The 20,241-nt window shown below is 36.7% G+C and overlaps 1 protein-coding gene across 1 annotated transcript in view; it reads right to left on the bottom strand.

Annotated features, from left to right (window-relative positions):
* Nucleotides 1-5,537: 5,537 nt before the first annotated feature.
* npr2 (natriuretic peptide receptor 2) overlaps nt 5,538-20,241 on the bottom strand; it is a 68,723-nt gene continuing 54,019 nt past the window's right edge. The window contains exons 16-22 of the mRNA XM_028462698.1: nt 17,589-17,735; nt 12,854-12,977; nt 10,252-10,320; nt 10,012-10,186; nt 9,580-9,678; nt 7,166-7,257; nt 5,538-6,099 (exon numbers count right to left, since the gene is read on the bottom strand). Of these exons, the coding sequence (XP_028318499.1) occupies nt 6,037-6,099; nt 7,166-7,257; nt 9,580-9,678; nt 10,012-10,186; nt 10,252-10,320; nt 12,854-12,977; nt 17,589-17,735 (769 nt within the window). The 3' untranslated portion in view covers nt 5,538-6,036. The remainder of the gene's footprint in view (nt 6,100-7,165; nt 7,258-9,579; nt 9,679-10,011; nt 10,187-10,251; nt 10,321-12,853; nt 12,978-17,588; nt 17,736-20,241) is intronic.

Here is a 20,241-nt window from a genome sequence, read left to right as displayed (position 1 = left end):
ATAATCTGTTTAAATATGTTTGAATTCTCTTAACATCAGAGTTTAAATGTAACTATAATAAATGAATGAAATATACATAATTAATATTACATAGATGAGAGTGAGGGCAAATAAATGTGATTAATTGATCTGAGGGAATTTTCTATTTTGGCGATTTAGAAAATTACAATATTGCCTATATTGATTTTTTTATTTTATTTTATAGCTTTTTTTGTATTTAAATACTCGTTTTAGAAGTCACTGCTTTCACTACTTCTCGTAATTTAAAAAGTAGGAACAATTAGTTTTAATTGGCAAATAATGGTCATGACAAAATCATGAATGAAGTTAAATTGGCAAAAATAATCATGAAATATGGTGAAAATAGGCTAAAAGTGGTGGAAAGGGTTTAGAAGTGTCGACAATGTCTTGAAAGAGAAAAAAAAATGTGCAGAACAGCCATTTAAATTTGATGTGGAATTGTCAGAAATGGGAGTAATTTAGCAAAAATGCATTAAAATGAGCAAAAATATGGCAAGAAAAAGTGATGAAAACGGGTTAAAATATGACAAGTCTGGTGTTGTTGCAGATAAAGGGTAAAAATAGGCAAGCATGGGCTCAAATTGTTCCAAAAATATTCTTAGTTTCATTGAAGGCATCTGGCGACCCGAACTCTAACCCAAATGGGGTCCTGACCCCAAGGTTGAGAACCCCTGCCTTGTTAATAAATGTGTTGCATTTTTTCATCAGGAAATTTAACCTATAACTGTCTTTCTGGTAAGACTTTATTGCGTTCAAAATATTGAGATTTATATCTTATATTGCCCTAGTCAGTATTTAGAATAACAATTATTCTGAGCATTAACACGAAGAACTAAGGACTTGTGTGTTTTTGTTGTTTATTTATTTTTTTGTTGTGTATTTTTGTGTGCAGTAATGTTGTTCTTTTGTCACGCAGTTTGTCATATCTGATATATTTATTTATTTAATTATTTAGTTCTCACTTGTCTATTTATATTTTTATTTTGTGTAAGAAGTTTAGTTTGGCCCTTTTGGCAAAAACTTGGTTATTTCGACTTTACGAAAACTGATTAATGGTTCAGTTTTGATGCTTTTGTGCATTCATTAGTGAAGGGGTTGACATAGAGACTGATGGAATGATCTGTGGTTATTCAGCCTCATTACAAACTGTTAACACTGTGTTTTCACAGAAAAATCAGGATTGTGGCTGGTTTTTCCATCCATTTAATAGTTTTTTTTTTGATGAATGCTGATCCAAATTGGACATAGTGAGGCAGCAAATCATTCCTCCTCAGGTGATGCATCAAAAATAATTATCCTTGGTGGTGGTTTGTGCTCCATATACATCACATCCTTTGGTTTTGCAGTCATTCTTTTTTTTTTCTTTTTTTTTTTTCTGTACCATTCTGAGCTGTCAAACTTTTTTAATCACCAGCAGAAGTTTATTTGCTCCTTTCTGTCAGTGTGGCATTTTCTCAGAATCATCATCAGGCTGGTTTGACCCTGGATGTTTCTTTCTAAATCATTAGAGCAGGAAAAGCTCTTCAATAGAAGAGTCCAGCAAAAGCTTTTTTCTTTTTTTTTAAGAAAAACTGGGAGCCAAATCTTTCTCTGTATTCATCAGTCTAGCATAAGATAAGAAGTGAAGCTAGTGAATGATTGATAATTTTCCTATATTAAATATGCAAACTAAGAATACAGAAGACAAGAAAAATAAAAGCTGGACAGTACGGCAACAAATTAACACGTAAGTTATTCAGTTTTTAACGAACAAAGGTTTGACATATTGGAAAAGGAGATAAAAAAAAAATCACTCATTAATTCTGACCACACTGAGCAGCAGCACATCAGCCTCGTGCCAAAAAAAAAGCTCCACGGAGGTGATATCTGATGGAGAAGCACATAAAAGATCAGAAAAGTGAGGTAAGAAGTCTGTGAAGTACATCCGAGTGGAACAGGACATGAATGAGGCAGGTCTGACAGCAGCGAGGTGTGCTGTGATGATACTGTATAACACAGACGGAAAATAAAAATACAAAAGTCACTTCCTTAAACAGAAATGACGAGGAATATATATTCACAGGCATCTTTTGGGACAATAACACACATTTATGGGCTATGTTTTGATGGAAATGTCAAACTGTTGCCAAAATATCAATACGGAATCTTGTGATCCAAATTTGACCTCATGATATACAGTATAATCATATACATATTTTGGGACAATATCACACTTTTTGACTTTTTTCCCTGGTAAAATATGTCTAGCACAGTGAACTTTTTTGGCTGAAGTCCCTCCTTTCTTTTATTTCTAAATCCAAGTACCCCCTTTGTCCATTTTTACTGATAATTCTGTGAAAAAACAACAAAAGAGCATAATGATGGAATGAATGAGTGATAAGACACATTTTAAAGAATTGTTGGGGTGCTGGCATCTGTGCTGGGGTTTGGGCACCGTTGCTTGGCGCTTCGAGATGTTTGCTGAGGGGCGGTGCGAGCTGTTCCGGTGGTTGAGGTCTCTGTCGGCCGCCTGGTAGGTCTGTCCTGCTATCTGCGGACCAGTGGGTGGGTCCAAGGCGTCCTTGGCTGGGGGGCTGCTGTTCCACACCGGATGTGCCTCCTTTCCGCGGTGGCGGCCGGTGGGGGGCATTGCACCGTGGTTTGCGCTGGTCAGTGAGGCCTGGGCTGCTGTCCTTGCGCAGTCTGGGGCTGTGCGGTCCTGCTGGATTGTGGCCGGTTTGTGGGCTGGAATGGGGGGTTCCCCCTTGGGGGTTTCTGGGGGGTGCTCTTGGGGTCCGGCTGGCTGGCCCGATCCTGGCGGGGGTCTTCCGGGGCCACTGGAAAATTGGGCTTAGAGCGTCGATGCTTACACATCCATATATTATATCTAGAAAATTTCAGCCCGATCCGTTCACGAATAACAGGCGTAGCCCAGCCTAAAAAAAACAAAAAAACAGGAGTTAAAGTGTACTTGAGGGTGAAGATGATGCAAAGAATAAGAAGCTTAAGTAAAGGTTGAAAAGACATCCACTAGTGTCTCAGTAATTGTAAGCTTTAGAAGCATCTTTGTTGTTGTGTTGTTTTTGTTTGAAGGGACACTTAATGCGTTCCTGTGGTTTATGTGTAAAGGTTAAAGCTGTGAGGGGAGTAGAAAAACACCTGGCCTACAGACAGCTCAGCAGAGACCTACTTTTCAGCTGCTCTGAAGGCACAGGTCGCTGGGAGGAAGTGGGTGGTAATTACAAGCCCGCGGGAGGGAAAGATGTTCTCCTGCTGAGATAAAAACACACACATGCACACACGATCCTCGCACAACTGATAACAAGCATCTAATGAGCGGTGATGTCATCACAATGCAGTGCTGACCTCTTATCTGAGCACATTACGCACATCACAGTTAATTAGGTGACAAATATCTGATAATTTGCAATGCATGGATGCACCAATCAGTCATAATAATAGAGCACAGATGGAGGGAAAAACAGATTCATTACTTTGGTCTCTGTGACTGCCAGGGAGAAGAGTGATCCCCCCCTTAGTGTTTGTGTCTGCGAAGCACAGGAAATGATTTTTATTACCTTAAAATGTAAAATTTCTGACTGTGACATCAAACTGACCTCTTATTCACAACATTTAATCGGAAACTTTGAAGTGTTCTTTTCCCAGCGGGTCGTTTAAGGCTGCTTTAACATGATTCTGTGTCGTCTTTGCCTTTGATGGACTTAAGACCAATCTCAACGTGATGAGTAAGAACGTCAAAGTGAAGGAAAATGTTCGACCCATATTCCAAACATAACCATTTCACCACAGTTACAGTCCTATGTTTAAAGCTGCTTCACCACATAATAGATCATATTTTTTAAATTGTACCTGAATGAGAATTGTCATCCCCTACTGATGCCAGTGTGGCCCCGAAAACACTGACAGTGACATTTATGATGTTTTTTTACGACTGAAAGTTGTTGTAAAAACAAAAATGGCAATGCTGATCATGTGTCTTCCACGGAAATAACCAAATCCGGCCGAAATTGGAATGACATCGTATCACAGGAACAAACAAGCACAGAAATGCCAAAGAATCGCAAGAATTCACGGTAAGAATTAAGTTAAAAAAAACTTGTTAAAGAAGCATTATGCAAAAAAAACAAACTTTATACTAATTTTGCTACAGCGATATACAATCCTTTAGCCTCATTCAGAGGGCCAAAGTTGAAAATGTTCTGTCCCTTGCTATTCCACATTTTGTAAAAAAATCAGCTCCAAATGGGCCAGTTGGATTTTTCTTGCCTTATGACTCATAAGGGGAAACTCCTCCTCCTGAACATCCTGGCTCCTCAAATTATAACATATTTGCCTTACTTAAATAGAAATGCGTCATAAAATCTAGGAAATTTAAAGTGAAGATCCTGTTGGGCCTGATACTCGTCACTTATTTATTGGATATGGTCAGTTTCTTATATATTTTGTATTTCATGTATACGTAGAAGTGCGAACTTGGGCACAATAATGTTGAAATTACTAATGTTCTTGCATAAAATCTGTGGCCCACTTGAGATCAATCTGCTCTGTATTTGGCCCCTGAACTAAAATGAGTTTGACAACCCTGATATAGATAATCCAGTATATAGATAAACCGAAGAGCGCTCACAATCAGTTTCACTTTTAGCAGCCGTATACCGCCTTGTATCGCCTTTATGGGATGATCTGACGTGTTTGTGACCCAATGCGACGCAGCGGTCAGACAAATCAAAGGACTATCATCATAAATGGACTATTTCTGTGGTCAGAAGAGGTGACGATGAGAAGGAAGACTTAGTGATTTACTGCTGCTCAAATACGATGTTTTTGGGGTTCTCTAAAACAATTGGAGAAGGGTGAGAAATAGCATAATACTGGACCTTTAAAGGGATCCTCCACTGTTTTTACAAATGTGGCCTTTAATCTTTGAAAAGTACTTATTAGACAAACACATTATTTTGCACCATATTCGTTTTATTCACTTTTAAAAATGGGTCTACTTTACCGTTTTAGAGTCTGTGTTCCACCATCTTTAAATCACGTGATTGAAGACATCACACAGCCTCATTTGCCTGAAAACAAGCCATTGTTTTATGTTGAAGTGAAACATTCAACCTGCTTTTTAGATCATTTAGCAGCTTTTTCAGTTAAATTGTCAATTTGTAATGCTTTTGGTTGCTCTAAATAATCAGGAAAAGTTAAAAATGTCAATGTAGCCCTCTTTTGTTAAAGAAAAGGGGATAAAAACAGACCTGAAAAAGTAATTTATGACTGCAGGGGGCAAAGAGCACATATTAAAAAATCTGTCATTGTTTTGTTGCAACTTTCCGTCTGTGAAAACACCAGAAATCACAGTCAGTTGGCATCCAATGGATAAACATCCATTCAGTGTTAATGCTGCTGCATTTTATATTTGTAAGTACCAAGAAACATCAGTGAGGATTCCAACCAGTTGGACAATATTAGTATGACTGGACGTTTCATCACCTTAAAATAAAGGAATCACTCTGGGGACGATAAATGTAAAAATAGCGTTTGACTTGGTTTATTGAACAAAATATCTTACAGTATCTTGGATATACATATATACATATTATCTCGTGTTGGTCACATGGTTAAAAAACCCCTGCAGTGACATCAATGGCAAGGCTCTGCCTCCAAACTTTAACGGACATTTCAAGGAAACAGTGACACATTGCTGACTTCAAAACACATCTTACAAATTTTAATATAGAAAGCACAAAATATAAGAATTTATCAATATATGTACCCACTCTGAGGACAGAATTCTTCATACAAAACAACTCTCTCAAAACCCTTTTTGTACTCTATATATATTTTTGCTTGTACAGTTCTCAGGTAGTAAATATACCTGGAATCCCACTGGATTTTTGCCGTGTGATGTCGTTAACTTTTTCCTCCTGTGGGAAATCAGCGTTAGGGACTTATTCTAGAACAAATAAAGTAGCGGCTCGGCCAGCTGGAGCTTCTGCTGCTGCCTCGTGACCACAGAGCGTCTCAGATAACGTACACATCAGTCTTCTCCCCGAGTAGCCAATACGTTCTCATTTTACCTTTGCCCTGGAAAAACACAGAAATCAATAGGTTCATCGACGGGATGCTAATGTGTGTTTGTGTGTAATAAAAGAAGCAGACAAACTGGGAAAGTCAGGCCGTTTCTCGCTATGCGCTGTATTCAACTGGCATGATACAATCAGAATCTGTGTGCTGTTAGTACTTCGGTTATTCCGTTTTAAAACCAAATCCAAATAACAAACTGTGTTTATTTTGCTTTTCTGACTTGAAACTAAAACAGAAATACGGAAAAATCCAAAACCAGACAAGCAGTGTTTTCCTGTTTTAAAATTAAATCTTGTTCTGTTTGTGTGATATTTGGACATTTACTGGAAAACTATGGACGAGAGCTTCATATTTTAAGCTCACTACGCAGAGGGGACCCACAGAGGAGGTGGACTTTTACTCCAGAACAAAATGAGCAATGCACAAGTCACATTACTGATTAAATGGTGAATTAAAACGTTATTTTTTTTTTTAAAAAAAAGGGATGTTACGAAAACTATGCGCATAATTGATGTGATTAAAGGAACCAGAGCTGGTGTAATGAATCTACTGGTGCTCCTCATTTCTTGTGATCCACTTCAGTGTGTGTTGACGGCTGCCGTTAGTGGCTAGCAATATTATAACGTGCAAAAAAAATATATCGGTGTAATTGGTTTTGCAAAAGTATCAAATCGTAGAAGTTCTAACATCTATTGTTCCTTAATCAATCCTCAGTCAATAGTCAGTCACCAGTTTTTTTGGATACCCCATTGTGGGCGGAGACCTGTTCCAGGACCTGTGGAGGGAAACCTGGTGTAGCAGACTTCTGTTCTGGTACTGTTCGCTATGACAAAATGTGACGTGCTTAAGCTCTCGCTCTAATTTGCCCGGAAATATCCAAATATCTCACAAACAGAACAAGATTTATTATTTTCATTTTAAAAGAGAAAACAATGCTGCTTATCTAGTTTTTGATGTTTCTGTTTAGGTTTTAGGTCAGTAAAACATAACCACAATGTTTATTTGTTATTTTGATTTGGTTTTAAAAAGTACACGGATTGATCAGAAGCCAAACAAAAGTGCTTACCTTCATTTCTACATCTCCTCGTAGCTGCAGGTCAAAGTAGCCAAACTCATCCAGCACTTCTTTGGTTGCTGAGGACAGGTGGATCTTTAAGGCTGTAGAACAGAGAACACGCACAGAGAAGAACAGTCAGGTTCTGTTTGCTCTGATCAATGGACGTGAGACACGGCTGCAGCTTCCCGTCAACCTTCAGGCTGAACAGTTCATCGTGGGCCGCTGTAAGTGCCATCAATTATTCACCAGAGGAGGAACAAGGCAGGAAGCAGCAGGTCAATAATCTGATGATGCAGCGCTCCAACATCCAACCGCAGCCTTGAGCTGCAGCTTCTGTCAGACGCCATTAGGAGCAGAAATCTGAGCTTAGCTGGAGTTGTCAGTGAACGTCTCATCTGTATGAGGTCATTTATCGCAGAATGATGCAGCGAAAAACAGGATTGTTTAACTGGATGTTGCATCTTTAATCTTCAGTCATTTCATTTTCAAGAGTGGAAATTAAATTAAAGACAATTTTCATTGCAACTTTTTAGGAGCTTCAAACTGTTACGTATAATGCATATAATCTGTTATGAAAATTAGCATTAATACCACAATAACACATGGGCTCTCTTGGAGTTTATACTGTCGACAATATACTATTAGTTTTGATTTTTTATTGTTATGTTCTCCCTTAGATTTCTTGTCTTTTCTTGTGTATTGAAATTGTTGAAGGTTTCCCTCTTGTTTCCACTCAGGTGTTTCTCATCCCATGATTACTTTCCCTGCACTATTCAATGACTGTGTTCGAAATGGCACACTGCACTACACTCTAAAAACGAGCATATAGTGTCTACTGTATACTACAAGTATTGTTCGGAAGATAAGCGTTCCCACTCAAGTAAACTTCCAAGTTTCCCAAGATGCATTTGGAACCTACAACGACAAAAACCTGAATCATACTGAGGCTAAATATCTCCGTTGATTCTCCACCTTCGAAAGTTCTGAAAACATTTTAAGTGAGAAAGTGACCAAGAAAAATATCAACATGTGCTCATTTGATCCATAAAACCCCCGTGTACTCATTTCACGCTGACATTTTGGAGATTTTCAAAGACCCTCCATTGTGCTACGGACAAAACTTCCAGTTAACTTCAAAACAAGAGCCCTATTTACAAAAGTGTTAAGAACTAATGGAAGACAAGAAGCGATGCTTTTATTTTGAAAAGGGGTTGTTTGATTTTTAGCTTGAAGCCTGTCCCGGGATGATTTTACATTCCGCTCGCAATGCATCATAATGGGGCGGTTGAGTATGACTAGTGTGCCCACTGTGCATACTTCAAAAATCTCCCCTTATTGTATACATCTGGGTATTTCTCATACACTCAATCTTTTTATAGTATCACACGTTGGTATGCCATTTCAATAGGGATGTAACGATTAATCGTAAGGCAGTTAAAAATCGATTCATAGGTATCACGGTTGATATCGATTTTCTGAAAATTGAATCGCAGTACTCTTTTTTTCCCACAAGTGTAGGCAGCGGGCGGAGTCTGCTAATACTTTCTTTCTGGCTGCCTTCTACTCTTAAATATGTTAATAAATGATTCATTACCCCTTTAGCGCCGAAAGAATATCTGTAATATTACTTGAATATCTGTAAAAGTCACGTTTTTCTATTAGCTCTGTCTGCTAGCATAGCTTCTCTTCTTCACTGCAAGATATCTGCATGCCAACCGACCACTGTGTTACCAGCGCCCTCTGCTGGTCCAAACAAATATGACGTAATTTTTTTTTAAAAGTCCAATTGTTAAGGCACAAAATACATTTTCAGTTGCACTTTTAAAAAGAAAAAGAACTATTATGCAGTTTTGCATTGTTTATTATAGAACCAGAATTTAAATTAATAGGCTTCATTTTCATTTGTATATTCCTTTATTTATTTCATTCAAGATTTATTTTTAGTTAAATTGCATCGTTTTGAATAGTTTATCAAGGAATTCTTTTGACAATGAAAAATAGTACCGTATTTTCTAGTTTTTTTCCCAAAAAAAAAATTTGTCTACAGTCCTATTTTGTAAAATAAATCGTGAGAGAATCGTATCGTGAACCCAGTATCGTGAATCGAATCGTATCGGGAGTTGAGTGAATCGTTACATCCCTACATTTCAAACATGGCCAAGTCCATCAGTCGACCTGTTGCATATTAAAACATGATCCTGACTCACTGCTGTAGCCTTCACAGTTTTTCTTCTACAATACAAGATGTTAGTGGGTATAAACAAAGAAATACTTTAAATGCTTCAATGAAAATTCAGATTTAAGAACTATAAAATACATTTAAAAAACAAAGGGAGATGCCAAAGGCTTTTTAGACATTCCTGATTAGTGTACAGTTTGATATTTTGTCTAAAAGAAAGAGTTTGTTGTAAAAGAAGACTCACCCTCTCCATTGGACTCCATACGGGATGCTGTGTTCACCGTATCTCCGAACAAACAGTATCTCGGCATTTTCAACCCAACCACGCCGGCACACACCGGACCTGCACAACACATGACCAACACAGTCCTGTGATTTCCTCCTCACATTCAAATTTTTTTAATGAAAAGATGGTGCATTTGAACCTTTGCAATTAAAATCAAGACATGCATCTTCGGAAAAGAGAGACAACTCAGTTATTCCAAAAAAGTAAGAACCTACTGGTGTAAATAAAAGGAAATAAATGGTTGAAGAAACCTATTGTTTTGGGATTATCTCATGAATGAGTTGAAAAGACAAAAAATTAAGTTCATAACCTACTTTAGGGTCTCAGGCTAAAGATGGGAACTTATGACTAGTCAACATTACTCAGGTCGGCTGTGAGTGTGGGACGTACCCGTGTGTATTCCTATCCTGAGTCGCAGTTGGTCATTGGGTCTGTGCCGGATCTTGAACGTTTTGACCTGCTCCAGCAAAGCCAACGACATTCCTGCGATCTCTCTGGCGTGCAGTTTCCCATTCCGCACTGGTAGCCCGGACACCACCATGTAGGCGTCACCAATGGTCTCCACCTGAGCAACCAATCGTGTTAGATGACGTGAGAGAGGACATTCCCTGTACAGGAAGAAAAACCTACCTTGTATACGTCGAAGTTATCAATGATGGCGTCAAAGCACGTGTACAGATCGTTGAGCAACGTGACGACCTGCAGAGAGAAAGAGTCTGTGACGGCCTGGAGATCCAAACTGAAGGGTTGTCAGTTTGTTTGTTTTGAAAACTGACAGTCTGTGATTTTAAAGCTGAAAGGGCAGTAGGCGTCAGATCACTACGGAAGCAGATAAGGACCAACTTTGATGAAGAAAATAACTTTGGGCAAATCAAGAACAAAGTCAAAATGTCGAGATTAAAATTGAAATATCTCAAGATTAAAGTCGAAGGTTTGCTATTAAAGTTAAATCTACGGAAGCAGACTAGAACCAATTCACCATATACAACATTAGTCTCCATCAAAACTGTTTTGATGGAAATCAAAACTTGACTTTTTTTTCCTTCCGAACAGATGAACTTTTTGGCAATATTGCTTTAAATTCCTTAGAGATTACAACGCTGTGTTTATGAGCTAAAAAGAAAGAATATCTTTGTTATTTAACCCCACTTTGAAGTATAGTTTAACGCATTCATCGTTACACGGCATTTTGTAAACTGCCACGATCCGCTGTTTGTCATTTGGTAAATTGGCCCTCGTCAGCTTCTGTAGATTTGACTTCATGAGCAGACCTTCGACTTTTATCACAAATATATTCTATTTTAAGTTTATTTCTGAAATTTTGACTTTAATCTTGACATATTTAAACTTTATTCTCAAAATGTTAACTTTAATTTCGACAATTTGACTTTATTCTTGTTTTATTCAAATGTATTTTCTCCATCAAAATTGGCCCTAATCCGATTCCGTAGATCACAATCCATAATTAGAGAGAAATTAAGTTTGAAGCTAAATCCCAATCTACAAGGTCTCCCTAAGGTCTATTACAACTATTAATGGCTTAAATGCTCATTAACTAATTATATGTAGGCCATAGAACTGTAATGTGGTTCCCCAGTTTTGCATTTATTTAAATTGTAAATGACAGTTTTTGCAGATTGTTCATGCCAATTACAATAACAGTCAATGATCTGAACTCAATTACAATTGAAATACGATTACAACAGCAACATATCATAATTACATCATAACTGTAAGTAATTACCAATTACGCAATTACAATTATAGCCAATTTGAACCCAACCCTGGTGTGTGTGAATGTGTACTTGCGATCTGTATTTTGTTGTTGTATTGGTTTTTTTGATGTGAAGGTGTGTCATCAATTCATGATTCAACAGTGCTATATTTAGTAGCATCGTGTAGGAACCACACACACACACACACACACACACACACACACTCTGAGACCTGGTGAGCAGTGAATGTGGTGATGACGATCATTGATGTGAAAGTAGTTTGAGAGCAGAGATGTTATGTAATGAAGTATAAATGCTTTTTTTTTTTTTTTTTTTACTATATCTGCGTCGGTTTTTCCATAATCTGACATTTTTAGTTACTTTTATGAAATTGTCTCCTTATTGTCTTGGATTACGTGGATGAAAAACACGACTGTTTGTAAGAGAGGAAGGTCAGCCACTGTAGAAGCTGTGTTGCCAGGTTGGAATGCATGTGGATTAAATCAGAGGTGAAAGAAATGGAATACAAGTACTCACATTACTGTAATTGAGTTGCTTTTATGGGTACTTGTACTTTTTTGAGTATATTTCTAAATCACTAATTTTATTTAAGTACATTTTAAAAGAAGTAAGGCAAGGCCAGGCAAATGTATTTGTATAGCACATTTCATACACCAGGCAACTCAATGTGCTTTACATGATAAAACATTCAACTGTTTAAAATCAATAAGAACATTTAAAATCATCAACAAACACATTACATCAACAACATAACCAAAAATCTCCCTCTCAATCATATGCAGTAGAGAAAAAAGTGCCTTTAGCTTTGATTCAAAAATGTTCACATGTGATGCTGACTTCAGCTAAAGTAAAGTAATTTGTTAATTTCTACCCCCAGCCATAAATTATTGTTTTATTATTTGTTTTATTGTTTATTTTCGTTTCATGGCACATGGTATATCGTCCATATGTTCTTATTTTTATTTTGAATTGAATTAATTGCTGTTATTTTATTTAAAAAAATAATTGTACATTTTGAATCTTGACAAACCTTTTATTTTATACACGTCTTTGTGGAAAATAAATGAAGTTCCAATTACGCAGGATTTCATTGCTTCCTTTTTTAGCTTATACATGAGATTTATTACCAAAAAAAATGTGGGCGGTGAAAGTAACTCGTAACATTTACTTTGAGTACTATTTAATTAAGCTACTTTTTACTTGTACTTGAGTATTTTATGTATTTCTTACTTGTGCTTGAGTATAATTTCAATCAAGTAACAGTACTTCTACTTGCGTAGGATATGTCAGTACTCTTTACACCTCTGGATGGAATCATCAGCTGCAAAGGCCAAGTTAATTTTGATGATTTTTGCTTCTTTGTACAGTATACGTTTTTCACAGCAGCATTTTTCAGAGTGCTTAAAAACAACGTGTGCCGTCAAAGTTGAAAATACACTTTTTACGTTCGTACTCATGCCGTCTCTGAGTTTGAGAGTTGAACCCTCGCTGCGTACCTGTAGCGGCGTGCTCTCAGCAGACATGGACGTGAAGCCGACGATGTCGCTGAAGTAAATGGTGACGCTGTCGAAAGCCTCGGCCTGCACCGTCTCCCCTCGTTTGAGTTGCTCGGCCACTGAGCTGCAAACAACACAAAGACGCTGAGGTCACACAGCGGCGTGGGACTGGAGGAAAACAAGCATTTTATCAGCTCTGTCTTCACTCTGCTTCCTCGGTTGAGTCTGCACAGACGTGTGACATTTGGCTCTTTGTATTATTCTGAATCAGCCTTTCTGTCACAGACACCTCCTCCAGGGGGGAGAAATGAACATAAATATTATTGACGTTTAAACATCTCGAGCCTCCGATTTTCCGTTTCAGTTTTGACCCAGTTCCATGTCACATCCTCGTCATTTCACCCATTTTCGTTTTTTTTTCTGTTTCATCGTCTTTCCCTGTTTAAATGACTTCACTGGCTATTAAACTTCCCAAAATTGTACCAAACATGCAAAATAGGGTTAATAGAGTCAAATACTGTTATTAATTTGACATGTATATGCTTCAGATGGACTTTTGGAATCCGGGGGCGTTGTGCTAGAACTATGCCAGATTGCATCGCAAGAACTTTAAAGATATCCTCCACTATTTTTACAAACGTAGCCTAAAACCTTTGAAATGTACTTATTAAAAGATCTATGCCAAAAAAAAAAAAAAAAAAAAAAATGCATTATCTGACACCATATTTGTTTTTATCAACTTTTAAAAATGGGACTGTTGAAGACACACAGTCTTTTTGGGTGGGAGTCCTTCAACGATCCTGTTTAAGGGAGAGTAAAGGTCCCTTAGGAGAGCTCTTCTTCTCTGCTGTTTTTAACCTCTTTCAGTAAACAAAAGAGGGTCACATCGAAATATTTAACTCTTCCTGATTATTTAGAGCAACCAAAAGCGAATGAGCATTTTGACTGAAAAAACTGCTAAATTATCTAAAAAGCAGGCTGAATAGAAAACAATGGGATGTTTACAGGCAAGATGGTGGAACAAAGGCTCTAAAACATAAAGTAGCCTGAATTTCAGAAGTTAACTAAATGAATATGGTGCAAAATAATGCGTTTTGTTAAGCATGGATCTTCTAATAAGGACATTTCAAAGATTTTAGGCTCCCTTTAAAATGTTCGTTTACGACACTTTTGACCCTCAGCCACTCAATTAACAGGAAAAATCCCATGGAAATGTGTGATATGATCCCAAAACATTATTTGCACCACCAACTGTTGAGTCACCCTCATGTTTTGCACGAAATCCCGTGCAGCTGATTGATTGGAGATGCTTCTGCCGTGACGTGTCACCAGGTAAACTCTTTGTATCGGTGCCTTTTCAGATTTGAATGCAGTCCTAATTATCTGAACCACTTGTTCATCACAACACATTTCAGATGAAGCTCTGCATTGATTTTCAATCACAGGATAATGATCACTAGACGTACCGTAACATGTAGCGCAAGATTTTGAACGGGATTATCGGCGGAATTAGACATATTTGTCTGTTTGTCTCACTTTCGAGACATTCAATCACCTGCTTTATAAATAACAAATAGTGTGTAAATGTGTGATATTGTCCCAGAGATTGCATGTTAGGCATTTCTGTGTCATGTTGGGGCCCAATAAAGAGAGAGGAAAATAAAAAAGGATCAGATACATTTTTCCATTTTAGAATGTGAATTCTGTTTTTTCCATTTGTTTTCCATGATCACAGAAAATCAGAGGCCCTAATAATTCGTGTATCATTCGTTCATTTGTTTTTCATTATGTAACAAAAACATGAAAAACGAAAAAACACACTCGTGATTTGATATTTGTTTCCAAAACCAAAATGAAAAAACAAAAAACGGCTTGTTTTTCAAATTCAAGCTCTTTTGCTTCGGTACAGAAAACGGAAAACATTTATTCGTTTTCTCCATTACCGATTGGCCAAAGTACGTGACCCGGAAGTGTACTCTCATCCGACGCTAACGGCTATGCTAACGGCAGTTCGGCATGACAAGATCGCTGCTTCCAACTGTGCATCCGAAACGTGTCCTTTTCGCTTTAGCTGGTGTTGGGCACAGAACCTCCTCACAGACATTTCGGAGGATCTAGAAGACTCCTAAGTGTTGCAGAGCTAACGATATCTCGGAATGTGTAATGCGTCACTTCCGGGTCACGTACTTTGGCAAATCAGTAATGGAGAAAACGAATGAAGGTTGTTTGTTTTCCGTTTTTCGTTTTCTGTACCGAAGCAAAAGAGCTTGAATTTGAAAAACAAGGCGTTTTCCATTTTTTCATTTTGGTTTTGGAAACAAATATCAAATCGAATGATACACGAATTCCTAATCATCACACCTTTACTTACACGCCCGCCCCATTCACTGCTTTCCATCTGCAGATAGTAAGGGTGAAAGAAAAATATATTCGGCGATATATCGCAATATTTCACCACGCGATTATTGTGTCAATCCAAAAAATGTCCAAATCAATTCTTTTTTATCATGTTTTTTAATGAAAAAACATCTCTATGCATTTTAGCTGGAAGTTGATTGTGCTTTATTTTCATAAAACATACTGGGCACTTCTATAGATTCATGTGGTTACTTTTTTAAAAAGAATTTAAGAACTTAATAGAATCAGAATCTGTTGGAGAAGCAAAAGTTTAACTTTTTTGAAATATGTAATTTGACAGTCTCACAAGTTTCAAAAAAATTAAATAAATTGTATTTCATCCCATTTTGTACTTATATTACTTATGTAATTATAGATATCGCAATATATCGTGATGTATATCTTTGTCTAGTATCGGAATATATTGTATCCTGACATGCAAATTGTGAATGGTATCGTATCCTCTGATACATTGCAATGCACACCCTTACAGATGAGCCATTATTAATGTTTTTTTGTCTTGTGCTGCAGCTGTAGCTGTCAGTCAGCTGTAGGTCAGACGTGTTAATTTGATTCCACACACTGAGAGAACAGTAGGGAAGTTTAAAGCAAAGGGTAAAAAGTGGCAGAGGTCCTGTCAGAGCAGCCAGGAAGCCTCAGCATTCCCTCTGCAGGGCCTCTCTTCCAGCCTGGCTTTGATTTAAATGTGGGAAATGGAAAAAGGAGAAAAAAATGAGGGGATCTGCTACAGACATCTCTGAGCAGTTGGTCTGTCAGCTCGCTCAGTCCTGTTACTGTTAGTGAGGCTCTGCTCCTCGGCCTTCTCTGACTGGATGTGCTTTTGGAGCCATGTGTGGATGTGGATGGATGCAGGATGGATGGTATGTTGGTTTACGGTGTCTGACTGATAGAATGTACAGTGTGACAGAGCCGAGGGTCCAATCACTTGAGTTTTGCGTGTATGTGGGAGTATGGGGTACCTAATGACCTTTTTCTAGCTGATATCATTTCAATATTTAGCTCATTTTGCTCACATTTAAGATAAAACTTCATGTAAAACAACATGTTTTATGTAATTGTCAATATTGTGTTGATATATTAAAAAATAAATATTAGATTGAAATCAAAATGCTAAATTTAAATCTAAATTTTAAAGTTAAATGTTGAATTTAAACAAATGCATATATAAATTTAAATCTAAATGCAAAATTTAAACTTAAATATAAAATTTAAATCTAATATTAAATATAATTTTTATGTTAAATTTAAACCTCCAATATTAAATGACATTTTTTTATGTTAAATTTAAATCTAAATGCTAAATTTAAACTTAAATATTAAATTTAAACTTAAATATTAAATTTAAACTTAAATATTAAATTTAAACTTAAATATTAAATTTAAACTTAAATTTAAACCTAATTATGAAATTCAAATGTAAATGTTCAATTTAAATCTAAGTGCAAAATGTAAACCTAACTGGTATATTTAGATTTAAATGTAGAATTTAAATATAAATGCTAAATTTCAATCTAAATGTTAAATTTAAACCTATAAATTAAAATTAAAATTTTTATGTTAAATTTAAACCTACAAATTTAAATGATTTTTATGTTAAATTTAAACCTACAAATTAAAATGTTTGTTAAATTTAAGCTTAATTGCTAAATTTAAACTTAATTATTAAATCTATATGCTAAATTCAAACCTAATTGTTATATTTAAATTTAAATGTTTCATTTAAATGTAAATGTTAAATTTCAATCTAAATGTAAATTTGAAAGCTTAAAATGTATTTAAATGTAAGCGTTCAATCTAAATGCTCAATTTGATCTAAAAGTTTAATTTAAACCTAAATAGTAATTGTATAGGTTAAATTTAAATGTACATGCTAAATGTCTCTCCGAATCTAAAGCTAACTACTTATAAAATACTGAAATTACCAAGGAAGACACGCCCATTCCAGAGCCCTCCAACCAAGAGGCCCCGCCCACACCTCTAAACCAAGCAATGACTAAACGTTTTTTCGCTGCACACAAACTGTTGAAAACTAATGTGTGGACACAAAGACGGACAGCGTTTGCCTCTGTGTGCTTATATTTATGTAAACCACGTCATATCTGAATCTAACCTGCATTCCTTTTTTGTCTTTTACTTATTTGCTTTTTCGATTTAATTTAGCTAACATTGATTTACCTTCTTAGTTTTCCATTATCAACTAATCGTGATGTCATTTTTCTCCTTGTGTGGAGTTTATTTGCTTTGCTTAGGATTGAGGCCGTCCCACCTGATCGATCTCACTGGTGTGGATGTGGGTGCAGCCGTTTATTTTTCTTACTGTGGTAAAATCTGGTACAGGAGGTTTTCAGCTTTGCGTTTCTCCTCCAGATAAGCCTGCGTTCGCTCCTCCACCAGGTTCTCCAGGTTGTTGGCGTACTGCTCCATCCGGGACAGCAGGTTGTTCAGGATGCTGGTGCTGCCTTCCCTGTGGAGAACAAACGCTGTCAACAACACTCCAATCACATTAATATTCTTCATTTATCCATTATTCAGGATCACTAGGCCAATGAATCCACATGTACTTACAAAAGCCTTACTGAAACCAAGAATATCACCAACGCGCTTTAAAATCCAGTGAAAACAGGCAGCGACAGAATCAATAAAGTACAGAAAGAGGCGTCAACTAATTTTAGTTCAGGGGCCAAATACGGAGCAGCTTGATGTCAAGTGGGCCACAGTTTTTATGTGGGAAAATTGGTATTTTCAACATTATTGTGCCCTAGTTTGCACTTCTACCTCTACATAAAATACAAAATATGCAAGAAACCGACAATATCCAAGCAATAAGTGACAAATATCAGTCGCAACAGGGTCTTCACTTTAAATTTTCTAGATTTTGTGAACAATTTCTATTTAAATATGGGAAATATGTAACAATTAAAGGAAAATGTTAGTTTTTTCAACAGTTTAACATTAGAAATGACTGCAATCATGCAATTAAAGCACCAGGAAAACTGTGTTCATGTTTTTTTGTCATTTTTACTTTCTCCTTGGATTCTCCAAAGGGCCGGATTTGACGCCCGGGCGATGAGTTTGACACGTGTTCTAAGTGCTTTAGAATCCAGGAATCCAAGTATTGAAGAACAATAAAATAAAAATACTTTTTACCTCCTGATATCCCATGATAATGAATGGACTTTGTATATGGTGAATAACTCATTTAATAAATATATTTGACTTTTCTATCCCATTTCAATCTAAATTTGACTTTCATATCATAATTTTACCTTTTCATCTCTAGAATATGATGTTTTATCACATAATTTGAAGTTTATTTCTCATAATGATGACTGTATATTTCATGACGCTTTGTATTTCATATTGATGATTTTTATACTCACACTTTGTAATTTTTCTATCACATAATCATGATTTTGATATCATAATTATGAGTTTTGTATTGTAACATTACATCATAGGCTAAATACCATTCAGAAAGTTAGATTAATGGATTTCTAGATGTTATGGATAAAAAATGATGTTTGATTTAAAATGAACAGTCTCAGGTTTCCTTTGTGAGGTAAACTGAGCCGTAAACTCCTGACCAGCCTTTGTTTTTCTACTCGTCCTTCAAAACCAACACACACCAAATTACGAGTCCATCCATCAGGTCCCGTCAACAGCCTACTTTTACCTAATGAAAACAAGCGTGCATCACCAACGTGCCTCTGAGCTGGACTCTCAGCACACTGCTTGGCAGGGTTATCAATCAAAGTGAGCTCTGTTCTTCCAGCCTTTCCAAATGGAAAGCTATCCATCAGCGAGCTCATCCTGCACTGGATTACAGAGCGGACAGAAGGAAAAAACACACAAGTGCTTCCTGAACTCAGGCTAATTTAAATCACCACAGCAGCACTTTAACACACTGTAGGGCCAACGCACGTCCACCATGGATAGACAGCTTTTATCACAAAAATGTGATCTGTATCTGATCCAAGGGCCACATTAACAACATTCATGTCAGCATTCAAAATTATGTTCACATGAATGAGCATTAATACAGGAAGGAAGAGAAGTTCTTATTTGGTTAATTTGTGTGGTCATTTTGTCTGTTTTATTGTCGTTTGGTGTGGTTTTTGAGTTGTTTTGTATTTTATTTGTGGATTTAAATAATAATGTTTGTGTTTTTTAAGTGTCTTGAGTCATTTTGTGTATTTTCATTGTTTTTTGTTTTGTTTGTTATAATATGTTATTGTCTTGTGTGTTTCAGGAATCCTTTTGTGTATTTTTAATCATCATTTTGGGGGAATCTAGGTAATTATATCCTGGATTTATCTCAGTTAGCGGGCTTCACCTAACCACACATTCCCTATCAGAGAAAATCTGTCCTATGAAGGTCGATAACAACATGCTAATTTAGGCCAAGTGATTTAAGCCTGCTACGTGCGCACTCCTATAAAAGGGGTGGAGATTGCAGCCTCTGACCAATCACTGCATTGGAGAAACCTGACAGAGCGAGTGTTTTTACAATGGAGAAACAGTTTATGACCTTACACAAATAAAACTAATTCAAAACAATGATGACGGCAAAGTGCAACAGTGTTAGTGCAGTGCAAACTAGGAGGGACTGGTTAGAAGGCGGAGCTTTTATAGTCGCTCAGATCTGATCCACTTCATAACTTGGTCCCGACCAGGTTAGGTGTTAAGTTTAAAATTATGAATAATTAGAATCCATAATTCAGACCAAAAACCACACTGTTACAGAAAAGGCAGGAATGACAGAACCTAGGCAGGAAGTTGCTGACACTGTTAATGCGTAAAAGCATGAGATTATATGATATTAATCCACTGAATAATAAACGGACAGTGCTCTGATCAGTTAAACTTTATTGCAGCACACACGTGTTTCCATTCAGGTTGACCTCTATTTATCACACACACTGGGATGAGATCACATTGTTTCACTGTAGTATGTTCCTGCTGATGCTGTC

This window comes from Gouania willdenowi, chromosome 12 (assembly GCF_900634775.1).
Source record: "Gouania willdenowi chromosome 12, fGouWil2.1, whole genome shotgun sequence".
Lineage (NCBI taxonomy): Eukaryota > Metazoa > Chordata > Actinopteri > Blenniiformes > Gobiesocidae > Gouania > Gouania willdenowi.
The sequence above is the reverse complement of the archived record's forward strand: the minus strand, read 5'-3'. Positions and strand labels throughout refer to the sequence as shown.